The sequence below is a fragment of the Arvicanthis niloticus genome, chromosome 6, assembly GCF_011762505.2.
Source record: "Arvicanthis niloticus isolate mArvNil1 chromosome 6, mArvNil1.pat.X, whole genome shotgun sequence".
NCBI lineage: Eukaryota > Metazoa > Chordata > Mammalia > Rodentia > Muridae > Arvicanthis > Arvicanthis niloticus.
In genome coordinates, this window is record NC_047663.1 from 38,544,531 (window position 1) to 38,562,272 (window position 17,742).

General features: G+C 36.8%; 1 protein-coding gene across 1 annotated transcript in view; it reads right to left on the bottom strand.

Moving 5' to 3' along the window:
* Positions 1-1,173: 1,173 nt before the first annotated feature.
* The window catches only part of Taf15 (TATA-box binding protein associated factor 15), a 31,939-nt gene continuing 15,370 nt past the window's right edge, over positions 1,174-17,742 (bottom strand). Inside the window, exons 8-16 of the mRNA XM_034506589.2 lie at positions 9,860-9,894; positions 9,219-9,251; positions 7,772-7,881; positions 5,766-5,895; positions 4,522-4,614; positions 3,670-3,751; positions 3,475-3,563; positions 2,797-3,349; positions 1,174-1,496 (exon numbers count right to left, since the gene is read on the bottom strand). Coding sequence (XP_034362480.1) covers positions 1,457-1,496; positions 2,797-3,349; positions 3,475-3,563; positions 3,670-3,751; positions 4,522-4,614; positions 5,766-5,895; positions 7,772-7,881; positions 9,219-9,251; positions 9,860-9,894 — 1,165 coding nt within the window. The 3' untranslated portion in view covers positions 1,174-1,456. The remainder of the gene's footprint in view (positions 1,497-2,796; positions 3,350-3,474; positions 3,564-3,669; positions 3,752-4,521; positions 4,615-5,765; positions 5,896-7,771; positions 7,882-9,218; positions 9,252-9,859; positions 9,895-17,742) is intronic.

Below are 17,742 nucleotides of genomic sequence, written 5' to 3' on the forward strand. Positions count from 1 at the left end.
GGTACTAGCTCACAATGTTTGTACTGTGTAAGTGGGAATACTGGTATAAGCTATGAAGCTAAAAAGGAGACAAGAGGGAGTCTTTTTTCCTTTCTTCCTTTGGGTCTCATTGGCCACATGATATTCCCCAATTTCATGATCTTCTATTCATCTTATAAATATGTCTGAGTTGTCTTAAACTCCTCTCTTCCCTAAACTAGTTACATTGGGTGCTTTTAAAATGCCCAGGCTTCATTCAGATTTTGAGAAGAGCCTAGGACATTTTTATTTTCAAAAATTTCTGTTTTTACATATAGCTAACCATTGCTCTAGGTAGCTTAATAATTGTACCAATTTCTCAACTCCCACTTACTGATAATTTGCAAATATGCTAACGATACCAAAGGTTTAATAGCCAGGAAAAACAAGAAAGAAAATGGTAGACACAATCTTACACAGTATTAGGAGTAGACCATATGAGTATCTGAGAACACTACACAAAGAAGATGTACAATGATACTAAAGCAGAAACCTATTTGGTATGGCCGAGAATTATGGGGCCAGAGGCTGAAACATACAGTATTATATATATATATATATATTTACATCATTTAGCTATATAGGGAGACTTGTGAACAGGCTACTGCAACTGTCCTAATAAAGAGACAAATGTAGCTTGTTATCCACTGTCAAGAGTATAGATGGTTTGGGGTGTATTTTGAAGGCAGAATCAAAAAGGCCTGCATATGTACAAAATGTAAGCTGGAAATCAAGAAATTCTGAAGTTTTGACCTCATCTAACTTGGGTGGGTTGGTAAAGATTTCAGGTTAGGAAGTCTAAGAAGAAACTAATGTGTGAGAGCAAATGTTCTATTAAGTACATGTTAAGTTTTATGCACCTATTTCCTCCCATCTAAGTGGAAAGGTTAAGGACTTAGGAGTAGGGTATATTGAAGGGCATCAGCCAGGACTGGAAATAGAAATCTGGTATCATGGCAATATAATGAGCCTCAACAGACATTCCTAGACCTGACTCCCTATACTCCACCAAGCGCTCCTTGAAACTACTATTCTAAACAAAGCAGAACCTCAATAAAGAACAGCTAGAATAACATTTAAATTTACCTACATTAATATTAATTTTCTAATTCTGAAGGGTTAGTTAGCTAAGTGTGACAAATAATGCACTCGATATCCACAAAAAACAAGCAGCTTTTATTGCAGTATTACAAAACACTTTCCATTTTGGCAATATTTTACAATGCACTTAGCTTTAAGGGTTGGGAAAGAGAAAGTGGGTAACTAAAAGGGAAATTTGTAACGGACATTTCTAAAAGGAAAACTGTCCCCAGCCCTCCCACCCAAATAAAAACCCAAATGTCAATTTCACTACCCAAGAGACCATGAGGAAAGCAGCAGGCACACTCTGACATTCCCCACGGATCATGTCAGAGACACAGGAATATCTGAAACTGTATCAGTACGGTCGGTTGCGCTGATCATTTCTGTAGTCGTTTCTAGGGATGAAAAAAAAAAAGAACCAAAGTAAGTTCTAGGATTTTACCAAGGTAGCAGAGTCCTGGTAACCTGTACCGGCTAGATATAGATAGAAGGTGACAATACACCTTATTTCTGCATCCCAAAAAAAAAACATTATTATTTTGGGACAGGGTCTTTACATAGCCCCAGCTGTCCTGGAACTCACTATGTAGTCCAGGCAGGCTTTAAATTTAAAAAAAAAAAAAAAAAAAAAAAAAAAAAAAAAAGTATTCTTAATAAATCTAACTCATCAGCTTTAAGACTTAAAAAGTTTTTTAGCAGCTTTGCTATCCATTATGCTAGTAATTTTCCACCTAGACCAAGGACGACAAGAACACTGCAAATACTTGCAAGTACTATGCCAAGTCTAGTGTCCAGACAGAACCTTGGCACAGCAAAATAAACACATTTAAAATTTACATTTCATGTATAAATTCTGTATCTGTCACTTACTATGTATATAATCTCAGAAAAGTTACTGTTATAGAGACCAACAAAGGAACCAGAACTAAAGTTGTATAGATACTATTGTACAGTACTTGCAACACCTAAGTTTACTATATGGTGATGAAGCTATTACTGACATAAAACAATTATGCATTGCTTTCTATGGGCAAACCACTGTTACAATTTCATCAAATTCTACATATTGGGCGTTATTTGCCCCATTGTTCAGAAGAGACTATTAATGCTTTAAAGGGTTATATATTTTGCCTAAGGTGGCATTAAGATGTGGAACAGAAGCCAGGTAGTTGGACACTACAATATACAAATACTATAATCCTCATTAGCTTTCACTACCTCCAGGAAATAGAGAAACTTGTATAAGGAATAAATGCAGGGTTTGAAAATCCTCCAAGAACTTGTAATTTAAACATTGTCATCTCTCAATCCCAATTTCCTATAGCCATGAGAAAAATAACAAATATAAACATTTATTAATTTGCAAAATAAAAGAAAAACTTGAAATTATTAATCAGGGAACTACAAATTTTCCTGAAAGATATTAATAGGATTAAAAAAGAAAATGTGTCAAAAATGGTTGCCTATAAAGCAGTGGGGCTGTAGAGATGACTCAGCAATTAAGAGTACTGACTGTTCTTCCAGAGGTCCTGAGTTCAACTCCCAGCAACCACATGGTGGCTCACAGCCATCTGTAATGAGATCTGATGCCCTCTTCTGGTGTGTCTGAAGATAGCTATAGTATACTCATAAACAAAATAAATCTTTAAAAAAAAAATGAGGCAAAAAGGTTCACAAATACATTTGAATACTCACCTTCCTCCCATTTTGCCTCCATAGCCACCTCGGTCTCCTCCATAGCCACCTCTGTCTCCTCCATAACCCCCACCTCGGTCTCCTCCGTAGGCGCCACTTCGGTCTCCACTTCTGTCTCCACCGTAGCCTCCACTGCCACCACCACCACCACCACCACCACGGTCTCCTCCATAGGCCCCCCTGCTGCGGTCTCCTCCATAACCTCCTCGATCACCTCCATATCCACCTCGATCACCTCCATAGCCTCCTCGATCACCTCCATAGCCACCTCGGTCTCCTCCATAACCACCTCGGTCTCCTCCATAACCACCTCGGTCTCCTCCATAGCTGCCCCCTCGTTCTATACCATAACAACCTCTGTCTCCTCCATAGCCACCCCCACTCCTGTCTCCACCATAACCACCACCACTTCTGTCTGCACCATAGCTACCACCACTCCTATCTCCACCATAACCTCCCCCACTTCTGTCTCCACCGTAGCCACCTCGGTCTCCACCTCTGCCCCCACGACCTCTGTAGCCCCTTTCTCCACCGTAGCCTCTCCCCCGGAAATCTGCAAGGTAAAAATACAAACCAATAAGGCCAGCATTAATAATGCAAAGCCTCCCCAAGGCTAGTTAGAAGACAAGCACCTTATACATGAAATGAAAAGATTAACAAGATAAAGAGCTGGCCTACCTCCCCCTGAGGAACGTGAGTCCTCTGGTCTAGGCTCATTGCACTGATTACAGGAATTTCTTCGAGCAAAGTTCATATTTCCACATGACCTAAAGGAGGAAAATAAAATGTTTCTAAGTCTCCAATAAACCCAGAATCCTTCCTCATACCCTCCAACTATAACTCTCCACCCATCAAAGTAAACAGCATACTTACGGATTAGGGCAAACCCAGTCCCCATTCTTGGGGTCTCCACCTCGCCCCTGAAAACCTCCACGGCCTCTATATCCTCCACGACCTAGTGGGGAGGAGAGGGATATGGCAGAAGTGAAAAACCAGCAGTAGACACTAACAATATTTAAGAAGAGCAACAGATGAAAAAAAAAAGTGCCCATTAATACCTAGACAGACTCCTTCCAAATTAATTCCTGTCATTCTTGTTGATTTCACTTAAGATACATAGCAAACATTAATGGACCTTGTATGCATTACAATATATCAGTCTGCTTTTTATAATATTCTACACAGTTTGAGAACCTCATTTATAAAGATTAAGTAAGTAAGGTAAATTCGAAACGAGTAAATGAACCAAATTTTTTAAAAACATCAAGAAGCTGCACTAGGGATCTTAAAAAATTGGGTCAGCTCTGGCAGTAAGACAACTCAACTCAGCAGGCCTAGGACTTGTTGTAAGCCTTACAAACTGACTTTGATGCCTGGCACCCACCCAGTAGAAAGAGCAATTAACTCAGCAAAGTTGTGCTCTGAACTCCACATGTCACCACAGCATGCATGTGCTCACACAAACAAATGCTTTTAAAAAGTTAGACCAACGACCTCCCAGTAACCACACAGTATAACAGGCCATCTATAATAGGATCTGATGCCCTCTTCTGGTATGCAGGTGTACATGCAGAACACTCATACAGAAAATACATAAACGTACTTTTAAGTTGCAAGCAATTATATGTAAGCAAGGACAGAACACAGATTTATAGTCAAACTCTGTGGAGCATTTGGGCTTTTTATTTCTTTACATAGTACTGGGGATCAATGCAAACATCCTACCTCGTCGTCCACCTCCACTTCCACCACCTCTCATGAATTCAGGCCTTCTAGTAGCAAATGACACTTTAATGATGTTCCCATGGAATTCTTTTCCTAAGAAGAAAAACACAGTTCTGAGGCTGAGCAAAATGGTGCATACCTGTAACTCAACACCCAAAAAACTGAGAAGCAAGAGGACCACTGAGATTTTGAGGCCCCAGCTTCAGCTAGACACTAACACCTTTTCACCAAAATCTAAAAAGAAGGAAAGAGAAGTGGAGAGGGTTTTAAATGAATGCCACAATGCCACTCCGTACCTCTACCTTCCAACAAAACAGTTAATGTCTTGGCTATTTTTACTTTCAGAAGAATAATGAACATATTCCCAAAGAAATTTAAACATACTAGTGCTTTGTGTTCCAAACAGTCAAATAATGCTAAAATATTACCCATAATCTACACAACAGAATAGACTTTCCATGGGGATATAGTTATTTCTTACTAAATTTAAAGACAAAGACAAAATATATCTAATATAGATATAGATAAAAGTTTGTTTTCTAGTCTTAAGGACTGAACCCAAGGCCTAATGCAAATATATATATGTATACATACATATACATATGCATGGCTTCCCAGTATGTTTATACTTTAGAATAAACAAAGGGAAAGGGGTAAGCAAGGCTGGGGTTCAGATTTAGTTGTAAAATTGTCCCCAACAAGATCATGCTTGAATAGTTGGTCCTCATCTGGTAGCACTGTTTTTGGAAGGTTGCAACATGTTTTGAACAAGATGCCTAGTTGGCAGATGTCAACCAAGCAAACTTCCTGTATCAGGGTTACAATTATGTGCAAGTAAGATTAAGGAAACACAAACAAACAAAGATATACTTCATCTCCTATCTACAAGCACATAAAAGCACAAGCTTGTTGTATTCTTGATCACTATTAAACAGGAAAACAACTACTATCTCTCAGAATATGTTTTTGCCTTCCAGGCTAGAAAGCATTTCTTCAAAGTGTACAAGTAAGAGCTAGAGAGATATTCAGCAGTTAGGAGCACTGGGTGCTTTTATAGGAGCCAAGTTTGATTCTCAGCACCGACATAACATCTCACAACCACCTATGCCTCCATTTCCAGGGAATGTGACATCCTTTTCTGGCCTCCAAAGGCACCAGCTTCGCAAATCATGCACAGACATACAATACATGCAGGCAAAACATCCAAACACATACATAAATTTAAATATAGGAATGGAGCATACCATCAAACCAATCAATGGCTGCCTTAGCTGATGGAGGGTCATCAAATGACACTGTTGCTTCCCCTTTTGGCTTTCCTGTGTCTTTGTCTGTGTAAAGATTTATCATTGGTTTTCCAGTCTTTTTGTTAGTCTAAAAAAAAAAAAAAAATGACCAAATTGATGTTTCATTTCAAGAAAAAGTAGTCATGCATCATTCAGGTAAATACTATTTTAATTATTTGCATATATGTATGTATGTGGGTATATGGTGTGCACATGAGTTCAAGTCCCCTCGAACCAGAACTGTCAGATTCCTGGTAGCTGGAACTTCAGGCTGGTGGTAAGCAGCCCAATGTGGGTACTGAAAACTGAGTTCACTTCTTCTGGAACAGTCCATGCTCTTCACAGTAGGACCACTTATTCAGCCAGGTCAAGATTTTTTTTTAAAAAAGGGATCCATACATCCATATTACAAAATAGTATATATTTAATGAAAAAAATGAAGTTATCTAAAGATGTGGATATTGAAAACTCTCCATACTGCAGTAAGAAAAAAAAAAAAAAAAAAACCTAAGAAAAAAACAAACTATAAAAATCTTGTCAGGAGCCAGCAGTAATGAAACATGCCTTTAATTCCAATACTCTGGAGGCAGAGGCAAGGTCCATCTTAAATATTTTAAGGTCTACATAGTGAGTTCCAGGACAGCCAGGACTTAAAAAAAAATCCAATAAGAGCTAGCAATAGTTGAGGGTCTGGATTCTACTTCCAAGACCACCAAAAACAGTAACAATGACCCAAAAAATAAAACTCCCCCCAAATGGCATGCTATTTATAGGTAACTTACTTAAACCCATAAAAAACAAATATAATGTTAAAACATACATATTCTATAAAACATTTAAAGGCTAGGAAGAATCTTTCAATGACATCAATGCATTATTATTAAGATATCCACTGGGCTTTGGCTGGGATGAGGATAGAAGACAGTTCCACTTTATTAAAACTATGTGGCCAGCCATGGTGTCTTGTCCTCCAATCCCAGCACTCAGGAGGCTAAGGCAGCAAGATTTTGAGTTTGAGGCTAACCTAGGCACAATGGGAGCCCCTATCTCAAAACTAAGAAAAGCTCGGAACTAGTGTGTGGTTCAGGTATAAATTCAAACAAACAAACAAACAAACAAACAAATAAAAGCAGGAAGTCCCCAATAAGAAAAAAAAGTAGTTTCACAAATACCAAAACAAGGATCAATAAACACAGTAATACCGACCAACCATTACTTCCTTAACCCTGCTCTACAGGCTGCTTTTCAGTTAAAGATGGGAAATACATGCATGAAATTAAGTGAACAACAACAGAACAATCACAAGGTAATGGACTAATGCAATACAGACATTAAGCATAAGAAGTTGTTAGTAATAACTTTAGTTTACATATATTTGCATTTCAGAATCCAAGACTAAAGCTGAAGCACAGGAAAAAAGATAAACATGAGCAAGAAATCAAACCTTCATGTAGTTTTAGTAAACTTAGTATGCTCCTTAGTTTTTATTGTAAACTTGACTCTAGATAAAATTATCTGGAAAGAGGAACAGCAATTGAGAAAATGCTTCCACCAGATTGGTTGACGACTGATGTGGGAGGGCTCAGCCCACTGGAGACATTGCCACCTCTGAAAAGGTAATTCTGCATAAGAAAACATTCTGAGCAAACCACGGGGCAAGGAAAGTGTTCCTCCATGGTCTGTCTCTACTTCAGTTCCTGCCCTGACTTCCTTCAATGATGGATTACGACAAGCCAAATAAAATAAAGCCTTTCCTCCTCAAGTTTCCTTTGGCCAGAATATTCTATACCAGCAATAGAAAGCTAAATAAGATGCTTTAGCAAAGGCCTATATGCTTTGGGAAGCACATGCATTAAAGGATTTAGATAATGCTTACTAGAGTATACAGACTTACAATGTAATATATGTATCTTAATTAGAATATTAACAATTGTGAAATCTTCAATGTGACACTTTTAACTTACCTTGATAATTCCTATTTGCTTAAAGAACTCTCCTACTTGATCTGTGGACACACCCTCCCCAAGTCCTTGCACAAAGATTGTGTTGTTATCTGAATTATCAGACTCTGAATCTAAGGGGGGAAAATTATGGTCAATTTCATATACATATTCCTTAAATTACTACATCCTGCTCAATAATCAAAAGCAATTTATTGACTAGTAATGGACTGCTTCTAAGCACCAAATATAAGGACCAATATGAAACCTTATATAAACATGCAAAGTATTCACAGTAGTTGTATGGAAGATCAATTCTTAAAACAAAACTACAGGTAAAGTTCAGGTTACTCTGAAATACATACAGACCAATTAAGGGAGATGTTAAAAATATCACTCTTCAGATCCAGGACTAAAAGCTCATGAAGAGATGAAGAAAGTTAATTAACATACCTTTCTCTGAAAAACTTTCAATTATATATAGTCATACAACTGACTTATCAATACTTTTTTTTTTTTTTTTTTTTTTGGTTTTTTGAGACAGGGTTTCTCTGTGTAGTCCTGGCTGTCCTGGAACTCACTTTGTAGACCGGGCTGGCCTCGGAACTCAGAAATCCGCCTGCCTCTGCCTCCCAAGTGCTGGGATTAAAGGCGTGCGCCACCACCGCCGGGCTAATCAATACTTTTAAAAGGCTTTCTAGTACACAATTCCCCCAAATTGGATGCTTGACTCTCAAGCCAGCCGGCCAAGCAGAATTGCTGGTTTCCCATTAACTGCAAAAAGCCTTGTATATATCAGAAGGTAAGAGCACCTGGTACACACACCTTACCTTACACGCACACTTTTGGATTAGTACAACAAAGTAAGAAAGTTGTATAAAAATTCAGTCCATCAAGGAATAATTCAGAAATTGCCATCCATATAGAATACTTTGGCATCTTAATAAAAACAAAAGTTCTGATTTCAATATATATTAAATATTTTTACTCAAATAGATTTCAACCTCTAAATCTTAACTTTCAAAGGCTCCAAAAGCAAGTCTATAGCCTTTAATTCATCTAAAAATGAAAAGCCACATAAAATTAGTGACTTCTACCCAGAGAAAGACAATTCCCTTGTGAATGAACAACTTTCTTATGCCCACTAAAATTACCAATCCAATGAAAGATTTAAACAGCTTTTTTACCTCTATACTGCTAACAAATTTTTCTTAAGTTAGATTGCATTAACGCTTATTAGCAGTAAAAATCTGAATGTTTCTTCAAACAAGAAAAACACAGAAAAGCACAAACATAGCAATTTTTCTAGCAAGCTTTCTAATCAGATCACTGAATTATTAAGTCAAATTCCCCAGATCTAGAAGCCCCATTAAATTAAAATAAATTAAATTAAACCTCCCTCCAGTATTTACCCCTCCAAAAACTTAATTCCTCTTTAAGAGGTAGAAAACCAAACTATCAAGAATCTTACCAGCATCTGGTCTGGGTCCATAATCCCTGTGACCTATGGGAGAAGAAAAGGAAAGTCTGTCTAAGACAACTTATTTGAAATCAAAAAGGAAATGGTAATAACCAAAGCATGTAAAGTCAGTACTTCAAATCCTTGAAAGTCAACCATCACAGGTTTTAAAATAACTACATAAATTTTTACTATCTAAAGTTTAGGAAATCAAGACGAATGCCAACATTTCTTTAGCCTTGTCCAAGACAGCACCCACTTTTGTCATTATTCTAGTATCACTTTTGTCAAGCACTGGTTGTAAGGCTGATTGGAAACCCCTAATAATTTAAAAACACCACGTCAGCTACCTTTATAAAAGGAAAAAAAAAAAAAAAACCCTATTGTCAAAACCCAGTGAAGTCCTCATTCATTGGTCAGACTCTTTCATGCAAATGCATTGTTGTAGAAAACACATTGAACTACTTGAGATCAGATTTGGCTTTTAGTATCTACTTTGATATAAGTGTATAAATAGAGAGTACTTTGTAATGCACACAACACACGAGCCTCAACAGTGTAAGAAGGGCTTAGATTGCATCTTCGGGATATTGGTGGCTTTTAGATTTTATATAGCATTTCCACTGAAACATTTTGGGATACTCAGCACTTACCACCAAAATTTTTGAAGCCACCGCGGTCACCACCACTGCAGAGGAAAAATTGAAGAAATGATTTCTTCCTTAAGTCTCTAATGTGCTGAGCCCTGGGCTCAATCTACACTTAACTGTCACAAGTAGAGTGCCTAGGAAAATAGTAGCACCACTAACTTTCCAGTAAATCCATTTCAGAGTTCAATGATTCAATTCAAGAGCTTTCCCAAGGATTTATTTCCATAAGCTGTCTCTTCACATTTATTTTAACACATCTAATATGCTTTTTATGTTAAAAAAAATCATCTTCCCAACCCCAAGCCAAAAGATTACTACTCAAACCACAACTTAAAGCTGCAGGCACAGCATGAAAATGTGAAATTAGACTACTAGGAGTATTTTTTAAATATAAGAAAGAAAAAGCTAAAAGACCAGAGGAATAATGTTTAAAGTTTTAAGACTGATAAAAAGTGAGGACTAAAAAAAGCTAAACTCCAAACTGCTCCTCTCCATGAGCCACTGGAATATGAGATCTTTTCCTATCACAGCGGAGGTTCAAGCTGCCTAATGGTCTAAATATCAAACCAACAAAATATGTTAAAGATGCAAAGCTACAGAATGACTTTATTTGGCAAATTTACATTGTCAGTTAAGTCAGTGATCCTTGTACACATGGTTTTATGTAACAAATCTAAGCAGCTCATACTAATCAAGTAATTTAAAAACCAACCAAACAAACAAAAATCCAAATTCTATTCATCCCATAAAAGCCTGTTTCTCTTGAGTGAAATACATAACCCTCTATAACACAAGTGCTGATAAGGAATGAACAGTTTTCAGATAATACCCAAGTTGCTGCTGATCTATCATGATCCTAGAAACTAACCTAATTTATTACCTGCTTGCAAAACTCTGCTCTAGATGGCTTTTCTGAATTGTCCAATAAAAACTGACTAAATGAGAAAGCTTTCTCTTTTAAATTATGCTGACATAAAAAAATATTTTGCTTTGCAATCTACTTAGGTACAGACATGTGTCTTAATTTGCTTTTAAATTGTGTTAGTCCCAGAAAACCCACTCAATGCTATGTAGACAATACTAAACTGAAGTCCTTCGTAGATACAGCTTTGTATTTAAAATTATTGTTTTAGTACAGTACCTAAACCTTCTCTATACTTTAACTGACATGTATATATCACTGCTACCTCTGTAAGAAAGAGAAGATGGTTTCTATTTTGGTTTTAGTTTCTTGAGACAGGGTCTTAATGATGGTCCTGAATTTGCTATGTAGATAGAGATGATTCTTTTGTGTTAAGTGTTGGCCTGTTGCTGTGTAAGGTACTGCTAAATTCTATATCCCAAGGTCTTAGCCACAAGACAAGTGAATTCTTTCTTGTATTCCAGCTTTTGTTGTGCCAATCTTTCCTTAAAGCTATTGGTTGAATAAAGATGTCTACAGCCTGTAACTGGCAGAAAAGAGGTAGGCTTCGGTTCCTGGGCTTGGGGTCTGAGGCAGAATCCAGTTGGAGTGAGCAGAAAGGCAGAAGGCGCCTTGGGGTAGATAGAACTTGAGCACATAGCCATGAAGGCCCACCTGTTGGGAGTAGGAGTGGCCCAGGTGTAACATGGCAAGTGATATTTGGGGGCATGGAGAGTATGCTGACAGGAAAGTAGACAAAAAAGCACAGAGGGTTGATATCTGCCCAACTCTAATGCTTTAAGGCTTATTATAAATATAAAGGGTTTGTGTCTTTTTTTATTTGGGAACTAAATGATTAAGGTGGGGTAGAAACCCCCAAATAAAATTTACTACAACACTTTCGCTTTGTCCTCTAAAGTGCATCTGTCATGAACAAGCAAGAGATTATATTGTTGAAAATAAAATGATCTTTTTCAGTACTGGGGTCTCATGATTGCTTAAGTAAATGGTCTACTATTAAGTTATCCTCCAAGCTCCTTGAAAATTGTATTAGAAGCCAAGGTTCTTTCAAAGATGAACCTCAGAACCCCAGTGACAGACAAGAATTAATGAAAATATAAAGCCCACATTTCTTAAAAATTTTTTTCCTGGCATATGGTACATGCATGCACGCATGCATGGGTGGGTGCGTGCGCAGCTATGTGGAGGTCAGGTTTATCAGAAGTCTTCTGATATTTTCCACCTTATCTTTTAATTTCTTGAGCTCCACTGAACCTAAAGCTCATGAATCAGCTAAACCGCCTAGCTCCTGAGCCCCTAGGATCTTCAAGTCTCCTCTTTCCAGCACTGGGATCACAGGCATGTGCCATCATGCCCATTTTAGGAGGTTAAAGTGTTTAAGAGGAAGAAAGACTTTTTTACAAGGAAACTAGAAGCTATGTGTTCATAAGATACATCTTAATTGCATCGTTGTCAACAAACAGCTGATCTGGCCCACAATGAAAGAAAAACATACAGTGTTATATGTAAGGGAGACTTTCATTTCCATTCTTGCCAACAATACAACTTTGAATGATTTTGGTGGTAGTGGTTATTTTTGAGACAGAGTCTTTCTACAGAGCCCTAGCTATCCTTGAACGCACTATGTAGACTAGGCTTGCCTCAAAGTCAGAGATCCATCTGCCTCAGCCTCCCAAGTACTGGGATTAAAAGCATGCACTACCATGTGACCTGGCTGAATAATTTGTTAAAAAGAAAAAAAGGATAGAGACGACTCAGCAGTTATCTTTTAAGGGCACTTGCTATTCTTTCAGAAGATCCAAGTTCAGTTTCCCGGCACCCATATTCAGTGGTTGCAAAAGAACTGCCTATAACTCTAGCTTTAAAGCATCCAACAACCTCTCTCTCTGTGGGCACCACCTTACGGCAAATATTTATACAAAATAAATACACATAAATAAAAGTACTTTTTAAAGATGCATCTTCTAAAAGGATACATTAAAAGCATTAAGGCTGAGTTTCCTTCTTTACAAAACTCAGTTCTATATCCTTAGTATTCAAAGAGTAAACACAAGTATACACAGAGCCTAAGAGCTTCTTAGAAAAGCAGGCTCTCAGTCTCCATAGAATGGTAATTTACATTTTAATAAGAGCCCCACGTAATTCATTATATATATTTAAGTCTAAGAAATACTGATCTTAATGTTTACCTGTACATTCAAATGTCATTCAATCATTCTCACTCCTTAAGTAAACTTTATATTAATTATATTACAACTCCTTTAATTAGGAAATTTAGTGTATTAACTACAGAAATAGACTTCAAGTAGTAAGGGAGATATTCTTGTGGCTAATGCTTCTTTCAAATTTGCAGTTAAGTCAAAGTCATTTCTTCTACGTATTAAGGCCTCGTTAGCAAATTAAGACAGAAGGATATGTCAACAGCTGCATCAGAATGTTGCAAATTTTCTTTCAATCCCAGAAATAGAAGCAAAGAAGTACACATAAAGAATTCCCCAAGAACATTTTAAGGTAAAGTAATAGGGATATTTAAGACACATAGGTATCTTCAAGTTAATTGGCTAAGTATCCCTACATAATGAAACTTAAAAGATATGAAGATATGGGTCTTCCAAATTCAAAACGACAATATAAAGAGGACTCTAGGGCTAGACTGGAGGTTTCAATTTGATGTCATCATATACTTAGAAAAGACACATTCAATAGAAAGGAAAATTCGGGGGCAGGAAGGATAACTCAGTGGTTAAGAGCACTGGCTGCTCTTTCAGAGAATTCATATTCAATTTTCATCATCCACATGGCTCACAGCCTAGAACTGCAATCCTAGTGGATCCAACGTCCCCTTCTGGCCTTCTTGGGCAATGCATGCATGTAGTATACAAACTTATATGCAGGAAAAAGGAATACCCATAGACAGTTACAAAAAATAAAAAGTTAAAAACGTTTTTAAGGAAAATTTCTTAAGCATACTATTTCTTTGAGGTTTTGTTTTAGGGGCTTGTGAGTTTTTCTTGTTTGGAGACAGTCTCTCATTTTATATAACTTCGGTCAGCCTGGTACAAGGGACCCCAAACTGGCCTCAAAACTCATGGCAATTCTCCCAAGTGCTGGGATTGATAACAAACATAAGGCATCACATTAAGCTTTCAACTGATAATTAAAATAAACAAACAAAAGAACCCAAGACTACACATCTCCACTGAAGGACTAAATCCCTAGGAAGCCATAGGACGATGCAGTCATACTATCATACCGCTGCCTTATACAGGTACCCAGAACCAGAGCAATGTTGCTAAATTATACCTTCTTCAGCTCAAGCTCTAATTCTGAAGGAATCTTTTATCCTAGAACTCACTTATAGAGAAAAAAGGATATAGCTAAAAAGCAGGATTACCTTAAAACCTTGCTTTGTGCTTGAGTTTTTATACTAATAAATCCAGAACACACATTTTGGGAATGAGAGGGAATGACCAAAAATGTCATATGTGAATGATTCAATCAATTTAAACATAGTTTTCAACAGCCTGGTTTACTTCCCACCATGCTGTATATGTATGACAAAAGGGCTTTCAGAATCAAGATTTCTAGAGCTACAATATCCAATATATAGCTAGTATCTACATTGAGTGTTTAAAATGTAAGTAGACAAAAATGATAGTTCTAAATGTCAAAAATGAACAAATTTCTAGTTCTAGCATTATAATTTACCTATTACATAAACTATTTTAGATGTACTAGGTTAAAGTGTATTAATAAAATTGTTTTTACTGCTGTTATTTCTGTTTCCTCTTTCTTTTGCAGTCCTAAGAACTGAATCCAAGATACTAGCACAAAGTGAGCTATAACCCTGGGCTGTTTTCTTTTCAATGTGGCTACTAGAAATTTTAAAACTATATACATAGTTCATATTTATGACTCACATTGTTGTTCTCTGGAGCAGTGACATTTTACACTACAACTGGAACATGCACACTATTCTGTCATATCCAGGTACTTGGGATAGAATATGACTTTTGTTGTTGTTTTGATTTTTCAAGACAGGTTTTCTCTGTGTCGCCCTGGTTGTCCTGGAACTCATTTTATAGATCAGGCTAGCCTTGAACTCGTAACGCCCTACCTGCCTCTGCCTCCAGAGTATTGCGATTAAAGCTAGAATCCACTGTTTTAACCATGTTAAAGCATGGTTACTACTTTTACTTTACATACCTCCAGCTCAGGACATATACATTATCTGTTTGAGACAGAGTCTCTATATGTGTAGTTCCATGCCTACCTCTGTCTCCCAGGAGCTGGGATTGAAGGCAAACATTACCACCACACCTGGCTATACATATACATATTTTTAAGAGAGCTGATTAAATTCCCTTGCAAAAAGAAGAAAATATTCAAAGTTGCAGAATTTTGGAATTCACATTTAAGAGAGTGAATCACTTAACTCTGATATACCAACAATGTAAAGGAGATACTCTGCAAGAGAGTAGTCAATGCTAAAACTACAGAGCACTGAGACATTGTTATCTTAGCGTTTAGCCCACTAGGTGTCAATGTCAGAGGACAGGAAGAAACTCAGTATTCTTTGCAACAATTGCTCTTCAAGGAAAAGATCATTTCCAGTAGTTCCTACGAACTTCACATCTCTTACCAAATTAAGTCAATGGTTTCTTTTTTGGTATTAAGCCTTCCTCCAGGCAACCAATCATAGAATAAGAACAACCCATTCCTTACCACATGCCCAACCCTCACCCTCTAACTATAACCCTTTTTAAAGGTGATAAATCTATTTAACGGCAGGTACTCTTCAAATCGTTGTGTCCCTCCTAGCCTTCTACAGCCCACAGTTTTAAACTGCTAAGATAATTAGAAAAACAAATGATAGTGCTGAAGACTAAAATTTCTGTGTATTTTGATATTTAAGCACAAATCTTGAAACTGGGCATTTATAGTCAAATTCACAATGCTGTACTCTAATGAATAAGCTAAAAGGCACATCTTAAAGATGTTATAGTACAGAGCTAGAGAGAAGGATCAGTGGTTAAGAGCACTGACTGTGCTTCCAGAGTTCAATTCCCAACAACCACATGGTGGCTCACAATCACCTGTAATGGGATCTGATGCCTTCTTCTGGTGCTCTCCAAAGACTGACAGTGTACTAACATACATAAACTAAAATAAATAAATCTTTAAGAAAAAATGAAAAATTTATTTTTTGTTTATTTAGGTTCGCCCCACTCCCAACCCCCCGAGAAAGAGAGAGTAGTCCAGGAACTCTGTGTAGACCAGGATTGGCCTTAAACTCACAGGCCTCTCGAGTGCTGGCATTAAAGGTATGTACCATAACACCCAGCACAGAGATCTAATTTCAGTATTCATAAAGTTTTATAAGGACAGACACAGGTTTGTTTACATTCATTTATGCCCACTTTGGTGCTCCAAGGACAAGGTTGAAGCCTAAAACATTTACCATCTTGCCTTTCACCAAAAGAAAAATCAAAGCTTAACAACTCAATACAGAGAGTAAATAGCCACCCAGATTTCTAAACAGGCTTTATGCGAACAGCTAATACACTAGGAGACAAGGAAGTAGTTAAGACTAAAATCTCTTCATCTCTCTCACTTTACCACCACTTAAAACATCAGCATCATTTTGACCTAATAAATAGCAGGCTTCTGGATAAACTCTTTATATAAGGAGTTTTTATGCATAAAAAGATCTAAAAATAAAAACTTAGTTTATCAACTAGTATCTGAGCTACAAATTAAACTCAGATATATTGCCAAGGAAGTTATGTTGCTTTAAAAATAAAAAAAAGAAAGAAAGAAACCAGGCTGTTTCCCCTCATCAGGGAAGAATCAATAACACTCTTTCAACCCCGTGATTCTAAGATGGGTGCTCACAAACTAATGTTATTTATAGACTCCCTACCTATCCCCTTCCTCCTAAAAAGTAGGATTCCATTATTCAATCAAGAAGTCACAGGTTTTTTTTTGTTTTGTTTTTGAGACAGGGTTTCTCTGTGTTATCAGCCCTGGCTGTCCTGGACTTGTTTTGTAGACCAGGCTGGCCTCAAATTTAAGAGTCCACCTGCCTCTGCCTCCTGAGTGCTGGGATTAAAGGTGTGCAACCACCAAACCCAGCCAATAGTCATAGTTTTAATACATAATGTATTAGATTGTAACTTCCTTATGAAGAAATTAAATTTAAGACACATGTTACATTTATAGCTTACAGGTAGCCAGTTATCTATAACACAACTTCCTTAGAAAGTTAAGTATCTACCTTTTGTTATCTCAGGGTTTAAAACCTGAGTACCATTTCACTTTACTGGTGGCACACTGCTCTTTTGATAATGAAAACAAATACAGTATCTTGGTAAAGTAAATAACTACAATCAAAAAACTAATGTCAACTAATGAAGATAGGTACAGTATCGTTTATCTTAGTAAAATGACTACCAATCAAAAAACTAATGTCAAAATTTTAAAAAGTCTTTAAACTCTCTTACAGAAACTTTTCAAAATCATCAAAATTGGCATTTCCATAATATCAAAGCATATAGTATATTAAAAGAGATATAAGCAAATTTGGGGAGCACTTGAAATGGCTGTATTAGTTGTTTCTCATATCACAGAACTGAACTTGAACTGCTACTGCTATATCATTAAATATTAGTAGCAAGCCACCAACACTTTCAATTCTCAGTAAACATAAATTATTTTAAAGCCTGTGTACAAATTTACAATCTATAAATCTCATCTCAGGTCATATGCCAATTGGTTTTTCATTCCATTTTCAAGACCAATGCACTAGCTTTACAAATATTTTAAATTATGCTAAAATCAGCTTTTATAACCTGTCATAAGTAATGAAATCAACATCAATAATTTAAAAATAGCAACAAGAAATTAAAGGCCTCAATATCAATTACTTCAATTATTAAGTTTCAATAATTAAGAGACATATATT